Source organism: Ranitomeya imitator, chromosome 1 (assembly GCF_032444005.1).
Source record: "Ranitomeya imitator isolate aRanImi1 chromosome 1, aRanImi1.pri, whole genome shotgun sequence".
In the NCBI taxonomy this organism is placed as follows: Eukaryota; Metazoa; Chordata; class Amphibia; order Anura; family Dendrobatidae; genus Ranitomeya; species Ranitomeya imitator.
In genome coordinates this window covers 155556053-155577482 of record NC_091282.1, presented here as the reverse complement: position 1 = coordinate 155577482, position 21430 = coordinate 155556053, and the positions used below count along the sequence as shown (strand labels likewise).

The 21430-nt window shown below is 40.9% G+C and overlaps 1 protein-coding gene across 4 annotated transcripts in view; it reads left to right on the top strand.

The window, feature by feature from the left end:
* KIAA0825 (KIAA0825 ortholog) overlaps positions 1 to 21430 on the top strand; it is a 544507-nt gene that overhangs the window by 85674 nt on the left and 437403 nt on the right. For all 4 annotated transcript variants that reach the window (XM_069751839.1, XM_069751830.1, XM_069751857.1 and 1 more), the window contains 4 exons: positions 9747 to 9923; positions 15912 to 15994; positions 18165 to 18389; positions 18769 to 19025. In XM_069751839.1, coding sequence (XP_069607940.1) covers positions 9747 to 9923; positions 15912 to 15994; positions 18165 to 18389; positions 18769 to 19025 — 742 coding nt within the window. The remainder of the gene's footprint in view (positions 1 to 9746; positions 9924 to 15911; positions 15995 to 18164; positions 18390 to 18768; positions 19026 to 21430) is intronic.

Genomic DNA, 21430 nt, shown 5'->3' with positions numbered 1-21430 from the left:
ATGTTTTGGTCTCCACGAGGTCAATCATCTGTGCCTTTATAGACTTTTTACTAGGCACTGCTCCTGATAGCCAGTTTCCTACTCCACACTGATGAGGGGCAAAAACCCCGAAACAGCTGTCTGTGGATGGATACCATGCTTGGCATAGGTGGTTTTCCTTTATTGGATGTTTTCCTTTATTGAATGCTGCCCTTCCCTTGGTTGTTCCTTCCTGGGGAAAGGCCGGGCTATTCACTGCCTGCATTGAGAAACACGTGATGGTGTCTCCGCAGCTCCTCTACATGCATTTGCATATTTGGGGGCAGTGTTCTAGAATCACTGCGTTGAGAAACACGTGATGGTGTCTCCGCGGTGTTGGATGTTTTGGTCTCCACGAGGTCAATCATCTGTGCCTTTATAGACTGACATGTATATACAGCTCTAGCAAAAATTTAGAGACCACCACCTCAAAACCCTGTCATGAGCAGCCCAATCTCCAGACCTAAACCCCATTGAAAACCTCTGGAATGTAATCAGGAGGATGATGGATAGTCACAAGCCATCAAACAAAGAACAGCCTAAATGTTTGCGCCAGTAGCAGTGTGAAAGACTGGTGGCAAGTGTGCCAAGACGCATGAAAGCTGTGATTAAAAATCATGGTTATTCCACAAAATATTGATTTCTGAACTCTTCCCGAGTGTTAAAACATTACTATTGTTGTTTCTAAATGATGATGAACTTGTTTTCTTTGCATTATTTGAGGTGTGAAAGCATTGTTTGTTTGTTTTTTATTTTAACCATTTTTCTTTGTCAGAAAAAAATAAAATTTATTGCTTGGAACTTCGGAGACATGTTATCAGAAGTTTATAGAATTTTTTTTTTTTACATTTCACTAAAAAATATACATTTAACCCCTTTCTGACATCGGACGTACTATCCCGTCGAGGTGGGGTGGGCCCCCTATGACCACGGACGGGATAGTACGTCCAGCGCGATCGGCGGCGCTCACGGGGGGAGCGCGGCCGATCGCGGCCGGGTGTCAGCTGCCTATCGCAGCTGACATCCGGCACTATGTGCCAGGAGCGGTCACGGACCGCCCCCGACACATTAACCCCTGGCACACCGCGATCAAAGATGATCGCGATGTGCCGGCGGTGCAGGGAAGCATCATGCAGGGAGGGGGCTCCCTGCGGGCTTCCCTGAGCCCCCCGCAGCAACGCGATGTGATCGCGTTGCTGCGAGGGTCTTGCCTCCCTCCCTGCCTGCTCCAGACCCGGATCCAAGATGGCCGCGGATCCGGGTCCTGCAGGGAGGGAGGTGGCTTCACAGAGCCTGCTCAGAGCAGGCACTGTGAAGCAGCCTGCACTGCTATCAGATCGGTGATCTGACAGAGTGCTGTGCAAACTGTCAGATCATCGATCTGTGATGTCCCCCCCTGGGACAAAGTAAAAAAGTTAAAAAAAAATTTTCCAAATGTGTAAAAAAAAATAAAAAAAAATATTCCTAAATAATGAAAAAAAAAAAAATTATTCCCATAAATACATTTCTTTATCTAAATAAATTAAAAAAAAACAATAAAAGTACATATATTTAGTATCGCCGCGTCCGTAACGGCCCGACCTATAAAACTGGCCCACTAGTTAACCCCTTCAGTAAACACCGTAAGAAAAAAAAAAAAAACGAGGCAAAAAACAACGCTTTATTATCATACAGCCGAACAAAAAGTGGAATAACACGCGATCAAAAGGACAGATGTAAATAACCATGGTACCGCTGAAAGCGTCATCTTGTCCCGCAAAAAACGAGCCGCCATACAGCATCATCAGCAAAAAAATAAAAAAGTTATAGTCCTGAGAATAAAGCGATGCCAAAATAATTATTTTTTCTATAAAATAGTTTTTATCGTATAAAAGGTTAGGGTTAGGGCTAGGGTTAGGGTTAGGGCTAGGGTTAGGGCTAAGGCTACAGTTTGGGTTGGGGCTAAAGTTACAGTTAGGGTTTAGATTACATTTACAGTTGGGAATAGGGTTGGGACTAGGGTTAGGGGTGTGTCAGGGTTAGAGGTGTGGTTAGGGTTACCGTTGGAATTAGGGTTAGGGGTGTGTTTAGATTAGTGTTTCATTTATAATTGTGGGGTTTCCACTGTTTAGGCACATCAGGGGCTCTCCAAAAGCAACATGGCGTCTGATCTCAATTCCAGCCAATTCTGCGTTGAAAAAGTAATACAGTGCTTCTTCCCTTCCGAGCTCTCCCGTGTGCCCAAACAGGGGTTTACCCCAACATATGGGGTATCAGCGTACTCAGGACAAATAGGACAACTGTTGGGGTCCAATTTCTCCTGTTACCCTTGGGAAAATACAAAACTGTGGGCTAAAAAATCTTTTTTTCCCACAAAAATTATTTTTTATTTTTACGGCTCTGCGTTATAAACTGTAGTGAAACACTTGAGGGTTCAAAGTTCTCACAACACATCTAGATAAGTTTCCTGGGGGTCTAGTTTCCAATATGGGGTCACTTGGGGGTTTCTACTGTTTAGGTACATTAGGGGCTCTGCAAATGCAATGTGACACCTGCAGACCATTCCATCTAAGTCCTCATTCCAAATGGAGCTCCTTTCCTTCCGAGCCCTCCCATGCACCCAAACAGTGGTTTCCCCCCACATATGGGGTATCAGCGTATTCAGGACAAATTGGACAACAACTTTTGGGGTCGAATTTCTCCTCTTACCCTCGGGAAAATACAAAACTGGGGGCTAAAAAATAATTTTTGGGGAAAGATTTTTTTTTTTAATTTTCACGGCTCTGCGTTACAAACTGTAGTGAAACACTTGGGGGTTCAAAGCTCTCACAACACATCTAGATGAGTTCCGTAGGGGGTCTACTTTCCAAAATGGTGTCACTTGTGGGGGGTTTCTACTGTTTAGGTACATTAGGGGCTCTGCAAACGCAATGTGACACCTGCAGACCATTCCATCTAAGTCTGCATTCAAATGGCACTCCTTCCCTTCCGAGCCCTCCCATGCGCCCAAACAGTGGTTCCCCCCCACATATGGGGTATCAGCGTACTCAGGACAAATTGGACAACAACTTTTGGGGTCGAATTTCTCCTCTTACCCTCGGGAAAATACAAAACTGGGGGCTAAAAAATAATTTTTGGGGGAAAGATTTTTTTTTAAATTTTCACGGCTCTGCGTTACAAACTGTAGTGAAACACTTGGGGGTTCAAAGCTCTCACAACACATCTAGATGAGTTCCTTAGGGGGTCTAGTTTCCAAAATGGTGTCACTTGTGGGGGGTTTCTACTGTTTACGTACATTAGGGGCTCTGCAAACGCAGTGTGACACCTGCAGACCATTCCATCTAAGTCTGCATTCAAATGGCACTCCTTCCCTTCCGAGCCCTCCCATGCGCCCAAACAGTGGTTTCCCCCCACATATGGGGTATCAGCGCACTCAAGACAAATTGGACAACAAATTTTGGGGTCCAATTTCTCCTGTTACCCTCGGGAAAATACAAAACTGGGGGCTAAAAAATAATTTTTGTTTTATTTTTACGGCTCTCCATTATAAACTTCTGTGAAGCACTTGGTGGGTCAAAGCGCTCACCACACATCTAGATAAGTTCCTTAGGGGGTCTACTTTCCAAAATGGTGTCACTTGTGGGGGGTTTCAATGTTTAAGCACATCAGGGGCTCTCCAAACGCAACATGGCGTCCCATCTCAATTCCTGTCAATATTGCATTGAAAAGTCAAACGGCGCTCCTTCCCTTCCGAGCTCTCCCATCCGCCCAAACAGTGGTTTACCCCCACATATGGGGTATCAGCGTACTCAGGACAAATTGTACAACAACTTTTGGGGTCCAATTTCTTCTCTTACCCTTGGAAAAATAAAAAATTGGGGGCGAAAAGATAATTTTTTTGAAAAAATATGATTTTTTATTTTTACGGTTCTACATTATAAACTTCTGTGAAGCACTTGGTGGGTCAAAGTGCTCACCACACCTCTAGATAAGTTCCTTAGGGGGTCTACTTTCCAAAATGGTGTCACTTGTGGGGGGTTTCAATGTTTAGGCACATCAGGGGCTCTCCAAACGCAACATGGCGTCCCATCTCAATTCCTGTCAATATTGCATTGAAAAGTCAAACGGCGCTCCTTCCCTTCCGAGCTCTCCCATCCGCCCAAACAGTGGTTTACCCCCACATATGGGGTATCAGCGTACTCAGGACAAATTGTACAACAACTTTTGGGGTCCAATTTCTTCTCTTACCCTTGGAAAAATAAAAAATTGGGGGCGAAAAGATAATTTGTTTGAAAAAATATGATTTTTTATTTTTACGGTTCTACATTATAAACTTCTGTGAAGCACTTGGTGGATCAAAGTGCTCACCACACCTCTAGATAAGTTCCTTAGGGGGTCTACTTTCCAAAATGGTGTCACTTGTGGGGGGTTTCAATGTTTAGGCACATCAGGGGCTCTCCAAATGAAACATGGCGTCCCATCTCAATTCCAGTCAATTTTGCATTGAAAAGTCAAATGGCGCTCCTTCGCTTCCGAGCTGTGCCATGCACCCAAACAGTGGTTTACCCCCACATGTGGGGTATTGGCGTACTCAGGACAAATTGTACAACAATGTTTGGGGTCCATTTTCTCCTGTTACCCTTGGTAAAATAAAACAAATTGGAGCTGAATTAAATTTTTTGTGAAAAAAAGTTAAATGTTCATTTTTATTTAAACATTCAAAAAATTCCTGTGAAGCACCAGAAGGGTTAATAAACTTCTTGAATGTGGTTTTGAGACCCTTGAGGGGTGCAGTTTTTAGAATGGTGTCACACTTGGGTATTTTCTATCATATAGACCCCTCAAAATGACTTCAAATGAGATGTGGTCCCTAAAAAAAAAATGGTGTTGTAGAAATGAGAAATTTCTGGTCAACTTTTCACCCTTATAACTCCCTAACAAAAAAAAATTTTGGTTCCAAAATTGTGCTGATGTAAAGTAGACATGTGGGAAATGTTATTTATTAAGTATTTTGTGTGACATATCTCTGTGATTTAATTGCATAAAAATTCAAAGTTGGAAAATTGCGAAATTTTCATAATTTTTGCCAAATTTCCGTTTTTTTCACAAATAAACGCAGGTACTATCAAAGAATTTTTAACATTGTCATGAAGTACAATATGTCACGAGAAAACAATGTCAGATTCACTGGGATCCGTTGAAGCGTTCCAGAGTTATAACCTCATAAAGGGACAGTGGTCAGAATTGTAAAAATTGGCCCGGTCATTAACGTGCAAACCACCCTTGGGGGTAAAGGGGTTAAAGAGAAAAATTAGACAAACTGAACATTTTGCAATGGTCTCTTAATTTTTGCTAGAGCTGTGTATGTATATGTGTGTGTGTGTATATATAGATAGATAGATAGAGAGAGAGATAGATAGATATGTTCAAAAAAAGAGGCAGCACTCCATTTCTTCAGTGAAAATGTGGAAGGTTTAATCAACCCACTTGTCTGGGCGACGTTTCGGCTCCATCTGATCCTTTCTCAAGTAAGGAAAACGGAGACCTTTGGGGGCGGATACCCCCCGCGTTTCTCCAAACCCCTACAGTATGACACACATGACCCAATCTTTGGCTACATCTTCAACATCCCTAGAGAAACATAAAAAGCCAAATGACCAAAGCAGGGGAGTTTCCTATGTTTATAAGATTCAAGCTTTTATTCTCTGTAATTACCGTATATACTCGAGTATAAGCCGAGATTTTCAGCCCAAAATTTTGGGCTGAAAGTGCCCCTCTCGGCTTATACTCGAGTCAAGGTGGGTGGCAGGGTCGGCGGGTGAGGGGGAGAGGGCGCTGAGGCATACTTACCTAGTCCCAGCGATCCTCGCGCTGTCCCTGCCGTCCCACGGTCTTCTGTGCTGCAGCTTCTTCCCCTCTTCAGCAGTCACGTGGGACCGCTCATTACAGAAATGAATAAGCGGCTCCACCTCCCATAGGGGCGGAGCCGCCTATTCATTCCTCTAATCAGCGGTGCCGGTGACCGCTGATAGAGAAAGCAAAGATTTAGCAAAGTGAGGCCCGACTAGCTGAACAGAACGAGGATAGGGAAGATAACTTTGCGGTCAGCACAAAAACCTATAAAAAACCACGCAGAGGGGACAAAAAGACCCTCCGCACCGACTAACGGTACGGAGGTGGTCCTTCTGCGTCTCAGAGCTTCCAGCAGGCGAGAAAAACCAATAAAGCAAGCTGGACAGAAAAATAGCAACAAAATAACATAAGCAAAACTTAGCTTTGCAGAGCAGCAGGCCACAGGAATGATCCAGGGGAAAAACAAGTCCCACACTGAAACATTGACAGGAAGCATAGATCAAAGCATCAGGTGGAGTTAAGTAGAGAAGAAGCTAACGAGCTCACCAGATCACCTGAGGGAGGAAACTCAGAAGCTGCAGTACCACTTTCCTCCACAAACGGAAGATCCCAGAGAGAATCAGCCGAAGTACCACTTGTGACCACAGGAGTGAACTCTGCCACAGAATTCACAACAGGTGTAGCATCAATGCCCCTCAAAGGAATAGGGTTCTGCAAAGGCTGCAAGGGAAAACCACAACGCTTGGCAAACTCAAAATCCATTAAATTCAAGGCGGCGCCTGAATCCACAAACACCATGACAGAAAATGATGACAATGAGCAGATCAAGGACACAGATAACAGAAATTTAGGTTGTACAGTACTGATGGTAATTGAACTGGCGATCCTCTTTGTCCGCTTAGGGCAGACAGAAATGACATGAGAAGCGTCGCCACAATAATAACACAACCTATTTTGACGTCTGAAACCTTGTCGTTCCGTTCTAGACAGAATTCTATCACATTGCATAGGCTCAGATATTTGCTCTGAGGATAACGCCACAGTGCGCACAGTTCTGCGCTCCCGCAGGCGTCGGTCAATCTGAATGGCCAGAGACATAGAATCACTCAGACCGGAAGGCGTGGGAAACCCCACCATAACATCTTTAACGGATTCAGAAAGCCCCCTTCTGAAAATTGCCGCCAAAGCATCATTATTCCATTTGGTCAACACAGACCATTTTCTGAATTTCTGACAATACAATTCTGCCGCCTCTTGACCTTGAGACATGGCCAACAAGGTCTTCTCAGCTTTAACCACAGAATTAGGTTCATCATATAATAGTCCTAAAGCCTGAAAAAAGGAGTCAATATTAAGCAAAGCCGGATTTCCAGATTCCAGGGAAAATGCCCAATCCTGCGGGTCGCCACGCAGCAGGGAGATTACGATTTTTACCTGCTGAATGGAATCACCAGAGGATCGAGGTCTCAGGTCAAAAAACAGTTTACAGTTGTTTTTAAAACTCAAAAATTTAGACCTGTCACCAGAAAACAAATCAGGAGTAGGAATCTTCGGTTCTAAAGCTGGAGTCTGAACAATATAATCAGAAATACCTTGCACCCTAGCAGCAAGCTGGTCTACACGAGAAGCTAATTCCTGAACATTCATGCTTGCACCAGGCTCCTCAGCCACCCAGATATTAAGAGGGAAGAGAACACAAAACAGACTGGAGAAAAAAAAATGGCTCAAGAACTTCCTTCCCTTCTTCTGAGATGCATTTAACTCATTGTTGGCCAGTCGTACTGTTATGATCCGGTGACCTTGGAGCTCCATGAGAACTTTCACTGGAGAAAGTGGCCACTATACTGACCGCAACCCTGAACTTAACACCGCAACTAGAAGTAGCCGTGGAGTGTACCTAACACACCTAGACACCTCGTCACAGCCAGAGAACTAAATACCCCTAAAGATGGAAATCGGAATACTATCTTGCCTCAGAGAAAATCCCCAAAGGATAGACAGCCCCCCACAAATATTGGCGGTGAGTCGGAGAGGAAAAAACATACACAGGCAGAAAAAACAGGATTTAGCACAGGAGGCCACTCCAGCTAGATAGGACATAATAGGACAGAGTTCTGTGCGGTCAGTATTAAAACCCTTCAAAAAATCCACAGCAGAATATACAAAAAACTTCCTATATCTAACTAAAGATGTAGGAGCGTATATCTGCAACTCCAGTGAAACCAACCAGACTGAGAAAACACAGACACAGTCTAATCTGGACAAAAGAAAAACAAACTAACAGTACTGAAAATAAGCACACTGCATGTGTGCCACAGGAAAAGAAACAGACACTTATCTTTGCTGAACTGGCAGATAAGCAGGAGAGGCCAGGCAGAGATCCAACACTTCCAAAGAAACATTGACAACTGGCAAGGGCTAAAGGATCCTGCACACCTAAATATCCCAGTCAGAATTGTAATTATCCGAATCACCCGGCCAGGACTGCGAGTCAGAGACAACTGCATTCCCACCAACAACCACTGGAGGGAACCCAAGAGCAGAATTTACAACAGTATATACTTATACTTTTTTTGCACTTGAGCTAAATACAAATTACACTGGCGACATTTCTACCACATTACTTGGTAATAAAGCGACTATCACTATTTTGACCCAAATTGCGTAGTTCTAATGAGCGGAGCAACGCATTTTGCCCTCTGGCAGTTGTAGAACGACTACTCATTATTGGATGATAATCCAACAATAGCCATAAAACTGTATTAGTTGAGGAGCTGGTGAATTCAATTCCATCACCGTGCTTTCCTTTTTGCCCTCTGTGGTCTTGCAATCATTTTCTTGTATGTTACAGTTGTTATGGGCAATGCCAGTAAACCAGTGCTGTGTAAATGTATTGTGTGATATTACTAGTTGCCATATCCTCACTGCAAATTATATCCAACACAGTTCTGGACAAATTATAATTGTATAGGTCCAAGGAACAGATGACCCCTGAATTGTTTTTAACCCGAATAACCAGGTTTCGTTTAGAAAAAAAATAAAATCCGGAGACAGAGTATGGGTTTTAGTGTATAAATATAAATTGTGAATACAGCGAAACAAATGAGGTCTTGTTAGTGCAGAAGTGAAATCTAAGAAAAGGAAGATATCTAACGTATTGTGGGTCAAGCAAAGGTTCAACTTTCTAACAAGAAAGCTTTTCCTCTCCCAAAAAAGTAATCAGACTTTGGAATTTGCTTCAAGATGAAGTAGTGTCTACAAATGTACTCGGAGAATTTAATCTTAAATTGGATTCCTTAGGGCGTGCAGAAGCCTTTTGATTATGCCAGTGTTTTCCATCAAAAAAATTCCGCTCCTATACATGACTCCTCTGGTAACGCATTTTTATTGTCTGGATGATGAGACTTCCTGCACCATTGTCTAAGGGAGCTAATACAATTGTTTTTTTTATTCTCTATGTGACAGATGATTAATAAACTTTACCAACTTTATTCAGTTTTAGCCTATGTTATCTACACCGCATTTCAACAGTGTCAGACTAGGGTTCCTTCCTCCTCCGCCCCATTTTTAGAATGTGAATGTCTACTTACAATTACACTATAAACGTTATTGGTCTATTACACACACAGAATATATCAATAATAAGGTGAAATAGGCTTCGTGTTTACTTATTCCATATGAAATATACCCTAATGGCGAGTGAAGGCAGTCCCAAACCAGCAAGTGCTCTGGCTTGCATAGGCAAACTCCAGCTCCTACAGGTAGCCGTTGGTTGACAGGTCCAGTGTTGGGCTTCATCACTGTGTGCACTCGCACAAAGCAAAATGCCCATAATATTGGCACCAAACAAAGGTTCATTTACTGTATTATAAACCTATAGCATTTTCTCTTTTTAGCCCTGAATACAGAGGATCCGCAGAAAAAAGCTCTTGATGCCCCTTTACAGCTGAGTCAACTGAAATACCTGTCAACCTTTATTGACCTTTTTTTGTGGCTTGAAAAAAAAGTGGAGAAGACAACTTCCGAAACCCTGTCTCCATCTTGTTATCCAGAAATAAAAGGAAAGGTACAAGGTAATATGTTACACCAATATTCATATGATATTTGTCATAATGTATATGAATTGTGGTCGTGTACAGGATTATATTCACATTGGATATTCCTTGGTACTGCTATTACAGTGGTGTGCACCCTTCAGAATCTGTCATATTTCTGCCTAAATTTGTCCAAGAAAGAAAATAAAGAAAACCAAATTAAAGACAAAATATTAGAATTTGTCAATTTTTGGACATGAGGAAAAATATCGAATTTCACGTCTGAGAGTGGCAAATGTATGTAAACTTTTGCTTTCATTATCTGTTGTGACCTCCTTGTGCGGCAATAACTGCATCTAAACTTTTCTAGTAATTAAGTCATTTGCACATCAGAAACCTATTCGTCCCTATAAAACAGCTTTAACTCTGTTACATTGGTGGGTTTTCTCCTATAAACTGCCCACTCTTTGTCCTTCCAAGACATTTGTATTGGACTTGGCTATTTCAAACCTTTAACTTTATTCTTCTTTAATAGTGATGAGCGAGTATACTCGTTGCTTGGGTGGTCGCCGAGTATTTGTGACTGCTCGGAGATTTAGTTTTTGTTGACGCAGCTGCATGATTTACAACTACTAGCCAGCCTCAGGACGTGTAGGGGTTGCCTGGTTTCTAGGGAACAACTTTTTAGTTGTTGTCTTGCATCATGACCAACATTTCCTTGAATTCCAGTTAACCGCTTCGCGACTACCCAATGTAGATAAATGTCAGCGCTTGATGGGCTTTGTGCAGCATTGATGTTTTCAGTCGGCGGTCTCGCAGCTCTCAGGAAAAAACGATACTTTTTCACCATATTCCTTGATAAAAAGTGGAATACAATGCGATCAAAAAGTCAAATGGGAATAAAAATGGTATAGCTGAAAACGTCATCTTGCTCTGCAAAAAAGCAAGCCAACCTACAGCTCCGTCTGTGGAGAAATAAAAAAAGATAAAGCTCTCAGAATATAGCAATGCAAAAACAATTATTTTTTTATTTAAGATATGGGAGTGCATTATTCTATATGGAGGACTATGTGGAGTGCATTATACTAAACGATTTAGATCAGATTATATTTAGATACCGTATTTAGATTATATTTAATGATTTAGATGATTATATTTAGATACCTTATTTAGATTATATTTAATGATTTAGATGATTATATTTAGACTAGATGGTGGCCCGATTCTAACGCATCGGGTATTCTAGAATATGCATGTCCACGTAGTATATTACCCAGCCACGAAGTATATTGCCCCGCCACATAGTATATTGCCCCGCCACGTAGTATATTGCCCAGTCACGTAGTATATTGCCCAGCCGCGTAGTATATTGCCCAGTGATGTACTATATTGCCCAGCTGCGTAGTATATTGCCCAGTGACGTAGTATATTGCCCAGTGACGTAGTATATTGGCCAGCTACGTAGTATATTGCCCAGTGAGGTAGTATATTGCCCAGTCACGTATATTGCCCAGTCACGTAGTATGTAGTATATTGCCCAGCCACGTAGTATATTGTCCAGCCACGTAGTATATTGTCCAGCCACGTAGTATATTGCCCAACCACGTAGTATATTGTCCAGCCACGTAGTATATTGCCCAGTTATGTACTATATTGCCCAGCTATGTAGTATATTGCCCAGTAACCTAGTATATTGCCCAGTGACGTAGTGTATTGCCCAGCCACGTATTATATTGCCCAGTCACGTAGTATATTGCCCACCCACATAGTATATTGCCCTGTAACGTAGTATATTGCCCAGTCACGTAGTATATTGCCCAGCCACATATTATATTGCATAGTAACGTAGTATATTGCCCAGCCACGTAGTATATTGCCCAGTCACATAGTGTATTGCACAGCCCATGTAGTATACAGCACAGCCCATGTAGTATATTGCCCAGCCCACGTAGTATATAGCAATGTGGGCATCATATCCCTGTTAAAAAAAAAAAGAATTAAAATAAAAAATAGTTATATACTCACCTTCCGGAGCCCCCGGATCCAAGCGAAGCGGTTACCGACGCGGAGTCCTCGCGTGCTCCGGTCTGAAGAGTGCATTGTGGTCTCGCGAGATGATGACGTAGCGGTCTCGCGAGACCACTACGTCATCATCTCGCGAGATTGCGGCATGGACCAGTTACCGGAGCGTCGCGAGCGGGAAAGGCCTGTTGTGGATCCGAGGGGCCGACGGACGGTGAGTATATAACGATTTTTTTTTTTTTAATTATTTTTAACATTAGATCTTTTTACTATTGATGCCGCATCAATAGTAAAACATTGGTCACACAGGGTTAATAGCAGCGTTAACTGAGTGCGTTACACCACGGCGTAGCGTGGTCGGTTAACACTGCCATTAACCCTGTGTGAGCGGTGACCGGAGGGGAATATAGAGGGGGCACTGACTGCGGGGAGGAAGGAGCGGCCATGTTGCCGCCGGACTGTGCCCGTCGCTGATTGGTCGTGGCTGTTTTGCCACGACCATTCAGCAACTTGGATTTCCATGATAGACAGAGGCTACGACCAATGAATATCCGTGACAGACAGAAGGACAGACAGACAGAAAGACGGAAGTGACCCTTAGATAATTATATAGTAGATACCATATTTAGATTATATTTAATGATTTAGATGAAGGAATTGAGGATAAACTGAATTTGCTTATGACACAAAGCTAGGAGTGATAAGGTAACACTAGAGAAGAGAGTGAGCGGATTCAAAAAGATCTAAACAAACATCCACTATAGGGTTCGACACCATAGTTGTATTCAGGGTTACCAGTTAGGAGCTCTATCAGAAGTTTTGTGCCACCCCCTGAACCAAAACCTGAGCTACACCTCTGAACATTTCTCAGCTTTCTTAGACTACTACAAGAAATATATATACGGTACATTTCTCTTATATTTATACCACTTTTGTGAAGTATATTATATTGAATTTTCTGGCTGTGCTCACCTACACCACCTTTCCCAAGAACTGCCGTCCTGTATAGGATCTATAGATGTCACGGAGTTCTTTGAGCTGACTAGGAAGACCATTGTGACTTGAGAACACAAGTAGAGACATGGGTAGCAGACCTGGAAGACTGCAAGGGTACTGTAGGTAAGTATATGTTGTTGTTTATTTGTTTTCTTTCAGGGCACCCGGCAAACCCATTAACCCTTTAATGACGAGGGAAGGTTTCATCTAAGTGCTTTCATTTTATTTTCCCTTGATTTCAACTGCCATACATTTTTTATTTTTCTGTCAACATCGCCACATGAGGGCTTGTTTTATTTGCAGAAAAGTTGTTGTTTTGAATCGGATCTTTCACTTTACCATACAATCTACTGGAAACAGGAAAAAAATCCCAAGTGAGGTAAAACAGCAAGAAAACAAAACAAAACGCAATTCTACCCTTGTTTTTTGGGTTTTGTTTTAACAGCATTCATTGGGTGATAAATATGATCTTGCATGATGATCCTCGAGGTCAGTATAATTACAGAGATACTAAGCTTGTCCAGTTTTTGTTTTTTTTCTATTATTCCAGGGGTGAAAAAAATTTGTTTGTTTCAACATTTTCTGAGACCCATAACTTTTTTTTTCATTGATGTAAATGAGTGGGAGCTTGGTTTTTGCTCTCTGAGCTTATAAATCTATTGATACCAGTTTGGGGTACATATAACATTTTGATTTGTTTTTATTGCATTTTTGGGGGAAATGTGGCAGCCACTTCTGATGTTCGATTTTTTATTTGTCAAGAAAAGTACAGTGTAACTAATTTTATATTGTGATAAATTAGACAAAAGGTCCTTCCATTGCTTGTTACTGCTGACCTGACGATTGGGCCCACCACGGGATTTACCAGCTCTCCAGTGGGCTAGTTCGAGCTTAGTAAAATACCATTTGTATGTGCGTTGTTTCATCTAAAGGACTCAAGATTATTTCTTATACATTTTTATTATGATTTTCTTTGTCACCTTTTAGTAACACTTTGATGTGTCTAAGTCAGTCAAACATACTAAAGATATAGGCGTGTCTTAGGTATTTTACACCCTTTTTAGGTGCTAAGATGAATTCATATACCTGGCCTTTTGTCATTATTTTGACATATTCCAAAAAAAAAAAAACTGAGGGAAATTGATTTGACAATTTGCTATGTGAACAGTTTTATGTTCAGTGGCATCAGTTGTGGTGTAGAATGTTTTCCAGTGTGGACAGATCATCACTGCATTAAACCTCCTCTTTGTGTCCCACTATGGACGATGAACTGGTGTATAAGGTCCGGTGTCAGACGGTCATGGTCAATATGGGACTTCAATGCTCGGACCGATCGTAGGTTTTGAGAACTGAACTTACAACCTCTTATGTGTCTGTGAGGTTGTAAGTATGGTTCGGGACACTCGTGGTCTGTTGAAGGATTGCCGTCTAGGAACGGACTTTGAAATATGTTTATCTGAACCTGACCTTAGTGGGATATTGGTGGCATCTGGTACATACGGGCATTAAAAAAAATGACAGGACACCATTGAAATAACAGTGTTAATGAAAACTATGAGAAATGAAGGGAGTACCAATAAGTAACCAATGGGGATGATGCTTTGATAATTACAGGAGCCCACAAGATGTGAACTGGAATTTGTTTGGTTGCTTTTTTCAAATTTCCCCTTGAATTAATCTTGACACGTTTTCTCCCAGACTGAACTAGAAATGTGTAGAACATTTCATTATCCAATGATAAAGTTTTATTTGGGCATAGAATTAGATGATCCATTTAGGAACTCTACAATTTTCTACATTTTGATCTTGTGATAAAAACCATTACTTGGATTGAGAACGTGTGTTGTGATGTGAGATCAGAATAGAATTTAACTAGTTTTCTTGTATGTTCTATATTGAATTTTTTTATTAGGCATCAAATTCTTTTTGAGAACTTTACAGGGAAATGATGTAAAATGTCAAATGCGATAATGAAGAATAGTTTTACTTTTCTGATCTGTATAAATGTGAACAATGGATTTTTTATTCATTATTGTATTGCATTGTTCTAAACACTAAAGTAAAGACGAATGTTCACCTTTTATCTTGGTTTTTAACAAAAAAAATGTAGGCAGGATGTTTTAAGTAGAACCTGCTTTTCCTAATCTTCCTTAGGTGAAAGGAATTGTTATAATAGAAAGATTTTTCCCAAGAGGTACCATGGGATAGGCAGAGGCAGCCTTGCTCTTTCTGCCCTTTTATCAGTGGTAACATTTTCCTATTGTAAAAAGTCATCACAAATGAACAGAGAATATAGAATGATGGCAGTCATATTGCCTGTTTAGAGCTTTCAGTGTTCTTTAAAAACTTAATAAAGGTCTCTACTGAGGTTGGATTAAAAGAACCTGTTAAGAAGGCAATTGCTTCCCAAGAGATAACCTCTAATGATAAGAAAAAGGGGGAAAAAGTGTTATTGCTGCTTTCACATTGTCAAGACAGAAAGGTCTCTGTATCTTTGTCCTACAAATGAATTTTGAGAATAATCTCATACTGCTCGGAGAGATAAAAATCCAGGTACTTCTTGCCTGCCAGCATCTTAAATTTTCACTAAGGATTTGATAAGGGATTAGAAGTTTTCTATTTGTGTAAGCTGCCATAGTAGGTGTGATCGGAAGCCTGGTAGAATACGGGTCTGTAGGAACACGTGATTGCTGAATCCTCTATAACTTATTTTTAGCAGTAATTTTATCGGAGCAGGTTATTACTGAAATTTTAACACATCTAGAGATGTCAATCTTGTGATAGGGACAATATATTGTACTTAAAAATATAAAGGGATAAAATGTATTTCTAATCAGACTTTCATGAAGCACAGGACTTACCATATAAAAAAAAACCCACAATATGCGACAACACGGTGTACCACAGTATCAAATACCAGATAAAAATGTACTAAATATTGATTATATTCTATATAACTACCACAATTGTAAAATTCCCAAATCAGCAAAGCTCCTTTTTTGTGTTTAGGGAGTCGGAGAATGGATGCCAATGATGATAACAAGAGAGAAAACCTAATCCTGGATGAAAGTTCCTTGCTAATGAACGCAATGGTATGATTATTGGAGCCTGTTATGATGTAATTTTTGGGGCATTATTGCAGCTCCAATTGAATATATACGTGTCCATTGGTTCTTGTTTACCATCTTGTTCACACATCGCTAATATGCTCATTGTGTCTTTTTGTTTTGACAGTAATGATTCTTTTTTTATCGGCATAATCTATAGGATCATCCTACAAATGAGTGTTTTTCTAGTTCGCTGGGTAATCTGTCATGTTTACATGGACCCATAATTGTTAATGAGTGTTCCTACCCGTGTAAATGAAGAACTAGATTTTATGTCCGTAGCCAACTTGATGATTTAGTGGCAAACCATAGGCCATAAAAAATGATCTCACAATTATAGGCTCTTTTAGCTGTGATTTGTAGGTGAATTAGCCCCATAGGATTGGTCCATATAAACTAAATAGACTCAAGGTTCTAATAAGAGAATTGGGCTTGTTTCTCGCATACATTACACTTGGTGTGTTAAAGAGCCTTTGTGAGCAGATGTAGTGAAAGTGGATGTTATGATCGAGTCTGGTCCGAAATCTGAATCGGTCCCTTATACTGAGAATGATGGTGACGAGGTTCAGCACGGTGTCTTCTTCACTGTTGCAGTGCGACCTCATCCAAGTGAATGGACCAGCAGCCGTTCACGGCTGGGTGGCTGGGAATGCCTCGGAACAAGCAGTGGAAAAGGGACACAATAGTGGTGCAGCAAAATAGCTCCCCAAAAACCACATAAGTCATGCACTAAATAACAAATATGCAAGGTATAATGAAAAGGACACAAGTCTCGATTAGTTTTCAGGCTTCTATCATTTACTTCTAGTAAGCATTCCAACAAGAAAGCACAGGAGAAAATACTTCACAGATATTTGCATGGATACAAAGCAAATACTTGCTGCATAGAATAGGCTTAAAATCTGGTATCACCAGTGAGTCCTGTGAGAAGATTCAAAGCAAATGTGTGGACTATGCTTGAAAAAGGGTCCTGTCCCCAAAACACTGCAACCGGTGCGTAGCTGCACACCCCTTCCCTATCCATGAAGTCTCCATGAAAAGCTGGTTGTATCTAGAGACGGTGCAGCTCCTCACTCCACGAATTTGCTTTGCATCGTCTTTTTCATTGTACCTTGCATTGGCGGGTATTTTAGTATATTGGAGTACCTCTATCCAGGGAAAATAAGAAGGGTATTTAAGGGGTTGTCTAAAACAGTCAGTCTAACCACTTTTCTAGTGTACTTCAATTAAAAATTCCCCACAGTTCCTTCTTTATAATTACTTTCTGTCTGTGTTTTCTTTCTTACTTCTGATGACAGTTTGAGTTTCCCTGTATGTACTTGGGATTCCTCAGGGGCACTGCGGTCACTTAACACAATTTCTGTCGCTGCTGTCCTCTGATGATGTTTTGTTTCAGTAGTGGTGATGGAGATGTGACTGCTGCTTCTCTCACGTCACCCTGCGTCTGTCCCTGTCCCTGCCACCCCAATCATTGAACCAAGTTGTCGACTTCTGTCGCCACTATAAAACGAAGAGTCATCATGAGGCGACACAGCTGTCAGTCACTCTGCTTTTATCACTTTTCCCTGGTGACGTCTCATTTCAGTGAACAAGGTAGCTGGGATAGTAACTATGTTGACTGAAAATGCAGGTTAGCATGAGAGAAGCTACAGTCACTTCTCTATCACTACTACTGAAACATGACATCATTAGTGACCGCATCGCCACTTCTGATCTTGCTTCAGGGCGAAAAATGAAGTAATGGGAGTGCCTAGTTTGGAACAGCTCGTTTGTATGCTAAGTATACGTTGTAGTTACTTCTTTCTCTGAATCAGTGGGTTCCGCAAGTCAGTCCCCCACCAATCATAAAATGATGACATCCTTAATTCAGAGATTGAACACGTTCACTTACAGTGACCAGAAGAGCTAATCCCCCATCTATGTAGTCTGCTGGGGTAGGGAAGAAGATGGCCATACACCAGACCAAGAGGGTATGAAGAATATAATTAACAGTGATCTTCTTTGTATAGTAGGGAGGTACAGACATACATGCAGCTTTATGCATAATATAAAGCAATTCAGCTGTAGAGTAAGATGGCAATGCTCTTCATGTATTCTGATTATATCCCTTGAGTTCATACTTTCATATTGTTTTTTTGTACAATTTGTATTTTAGCCTTCCTTGAAATTTGGTTGGAGGAACAATCTTCAACAAATGTCAGTTCCCCTAATGAATAGTATTAGGAGTGAACTGGAAATGGCAACCACTTGTGTTCTCCAGAGTGGTCAGGCACAACTTTCTGAAACAGGAAGGTCCCAAATGGACCTTGTACACATCTCCAAGAATTATGAGTATTATGGAACCATCTCAGAAAACCAAAAGCCAAGAAAAGTTGCTAAGGTAAGATTTGGAACACATCTACAAGCATAATTAGTAAACCCCACATGATTTGAATTTCTCTTTTGGGCTGCTTCATGTGATAAAACTACACAATCTATTCATAACTTGTCAATTCCCAACTCCTAAAACGCTCCTCTCAAAATCAGGATAGCACAGCCATCCTGATATGAAACGTCCAAGTATGTACACTAGCCTCATCAGGTCTAAAAAAATCTATTTAATTTAATAATGTATACAGTTTTCATCGTGAAATCTGGGGACACATCTGTTTTGAAGTAATTGTAACTGATTTATTTTAGTCATTGTCTTTTGTGACTTGATAATAGCCCTGATTGTAGCTTAAATATGTGAATGACTAAATCAATAATTTTATCCCCAGTTTTGCTTTGACATCATGGAAGAATATGACAAGCTGTTCCCGCTCGCTTTGGCATGCACGTCTGATTCACTACATGACATAAGGAGTCACTTTGTGGATGCGTTTAGCAAAACTGCAACTTCAGTCCTTACCAGACTGGAAGAATGGAGTTCACGAGTGCCAGATAGCGCTTCTCTCAACACTGCCCTTATTGTCCTGTCTTCTGCCATCCACGTCTTATATCATGCATCACACTATAATGAGCAGATGAGTAAGAGGTAAAGGTGACTTTTTCTTACACTGTGTTCATATTACCTCTAAAGGGATGAAAGGTTCATAGCTTTTACTTTCCTATTTTGATGAAAAAAACGACAGAAATTTGCACATATCGTTCAACTGACGTGCACCAGTGTAAGGATCAAAAATTCCTTTTGGTAGATAATTTGTTAAAGTTACACGCATAGGACTTTAAAAACACACAAAATGTTTGTAATTTTTTTTAAAACCAATGGAAAGCACCACTTTTCAACATAGGATATTCCTTGTTTTGCACCTTGGCCCCATTCATTAATTCGTTTACAAAAGAGATGACAGGTATAGTCCAAGACACTATAAGACGCCCCTGTTACTAACCCCATAATCCTATTGTATAAAAACACACACACACACAAAATAAAGTCTTTTAATTGAAATGATGACACAGACTTTTTTAATAAATGTTAATTTAACCATAATTACTGCATCATCTATTCCAGTAACACCATTTTCCCCTGCAAGAGAATTAAAATAACAAACAACATTATTTTTCACCTTTTTGCTGAAAAGGTGATAATCCATTTGTCCCACAACGGGTCTGGCTCTGTTACATCTAGTTGGCAGGCTGCATAGTTGCATAATGCGACCATACAGCCTGTCATCCAGCAGAGACACTGAGCAGCGTCTGCTACTGCTGCTCAGTGTCTCGCGGTGAACTTCCTAGACACGTTTTAGTGTGAATCTACATGGGAAAAGTGATCTGTGATGAGTCATGGTCATCAGTGCTAGACTATCCTTGGCCAGTGTATCAAAACCGTGGAGTATTCAGAGTAATGGGATAACATAAAAACATCCAGCGAAATGTTATTTTTCTGCAAAAAGAACAAAGGAGGAGATCAGGAATTGTTATAGAACACAGTTATTATAAATAGTGATGAATGAGTGTACTCGTTGCTCGGGTTTTCCTGAGCACGCTCGGGTGGTCTCCGAGTATTTGTGACTGCTCGGAGATTTAGTTTTCCTTGCCACAGCTGCATGATTTGCGGCTACTAGACAGCTTGATTACGTGTGGGGATTCCCGAGAAACCAGGCAACCCCCACATGTACTCAGGCTGGCTAGTAGCTGTAAATCATGCAGCTGCGTCAGCAAAAACTAAATCTCCCAGCAGTCACAAATACTCGGAGACCGCCCGAGCAATGAGTATACTCGCTCATCACTATTAAAGAAGAATAAAGTTAAAGTTTTGGAATAGCCAAGTCCAATACAAATGTCTTGGAAGGACAAAGAGTGGGCAGTTTATAGGAGAAACCCCACCAATATAACAGAGTTAAAGCTGTTTTATAGGGACGAATAGGTTTCTGATGTGCACATGACTTAATTAACAGAAAAGTTTAGACACAGTTATTGCCGCACAAGGAGGTCACATCAGATAATGAAAGCATTGCTAGGGAATCCTCACATGTAATCAAGCTGTCTAGTAGCTGTAAATCATTCAGCTGCAGCAATGAAAACTTAATCTCCGAACACTAACAAATACTCGGAGATCACCCGAGCGTGCTCGGGAAGACCAGAGCAATGAGTACACTCACTTATCACTAATTAATGTAAGGTGATTTTCACATGTTTGTGTTTTTTCGCTGACTGTGTGTCTGTGCAAATATCACTTAGATTTGTCTATTTCTTTTTCCAGCAGCACAGATTAAAAATGCCAATACAAGTCTATGAGTCCATAAAAACACGTACAGCACACGAATGGAGTCAGTATACAGTTAGTGTGCTGTCCGTAATTAACATTGTATTTGATAATAGAAGCTTTGTAATGTGTTCACTGTATTCCATATTTGAAGGTCCCAGATAAATTACTGATGACACATGAATCCAAAACAGTGATTATCCCACTACCAGTTTTTTATGTATGTGAAAAACATTCAAAGAAGAATAGACACCATGAATGAATTAACACAGTAGGATGGGGAAGGTTTTTTGGCACATCATGGACCCTCTGAGGACGGGTTCGTATTGTGTTTGAGCCATATACTAGTGTCTTTTGTCTGAAGCCCTTAAAACAGAGACTTGGATGGCTCCTCCGATGGGGCCATCCACTATACTGGGGCAGTCTGAGTCACTGTGTCCTTCTGTCCTCCCTACTGACAGGGTCCATTTTTTAGGTGGGCATAAAAGAGTAGTCTAGCCCTCTCTTTTCTATGAACACGCTATAGGCTTCATCAACAGTTCTTCTATCACTTCACGCAACCAAAATCAGTATGCATCAAATATGTGTTATCTTCTAAAGAGAGGTGTAGAGTTACCCTGTATCTTAGGGATGAAGTATGGGAATCTTTCCAAATCTGTCAACTCTGGAGAGCGTCCACATAAAACAGCTGGTCCAGTTACTTCTGAGTTCTGATATAAAATTGATTGTTATCT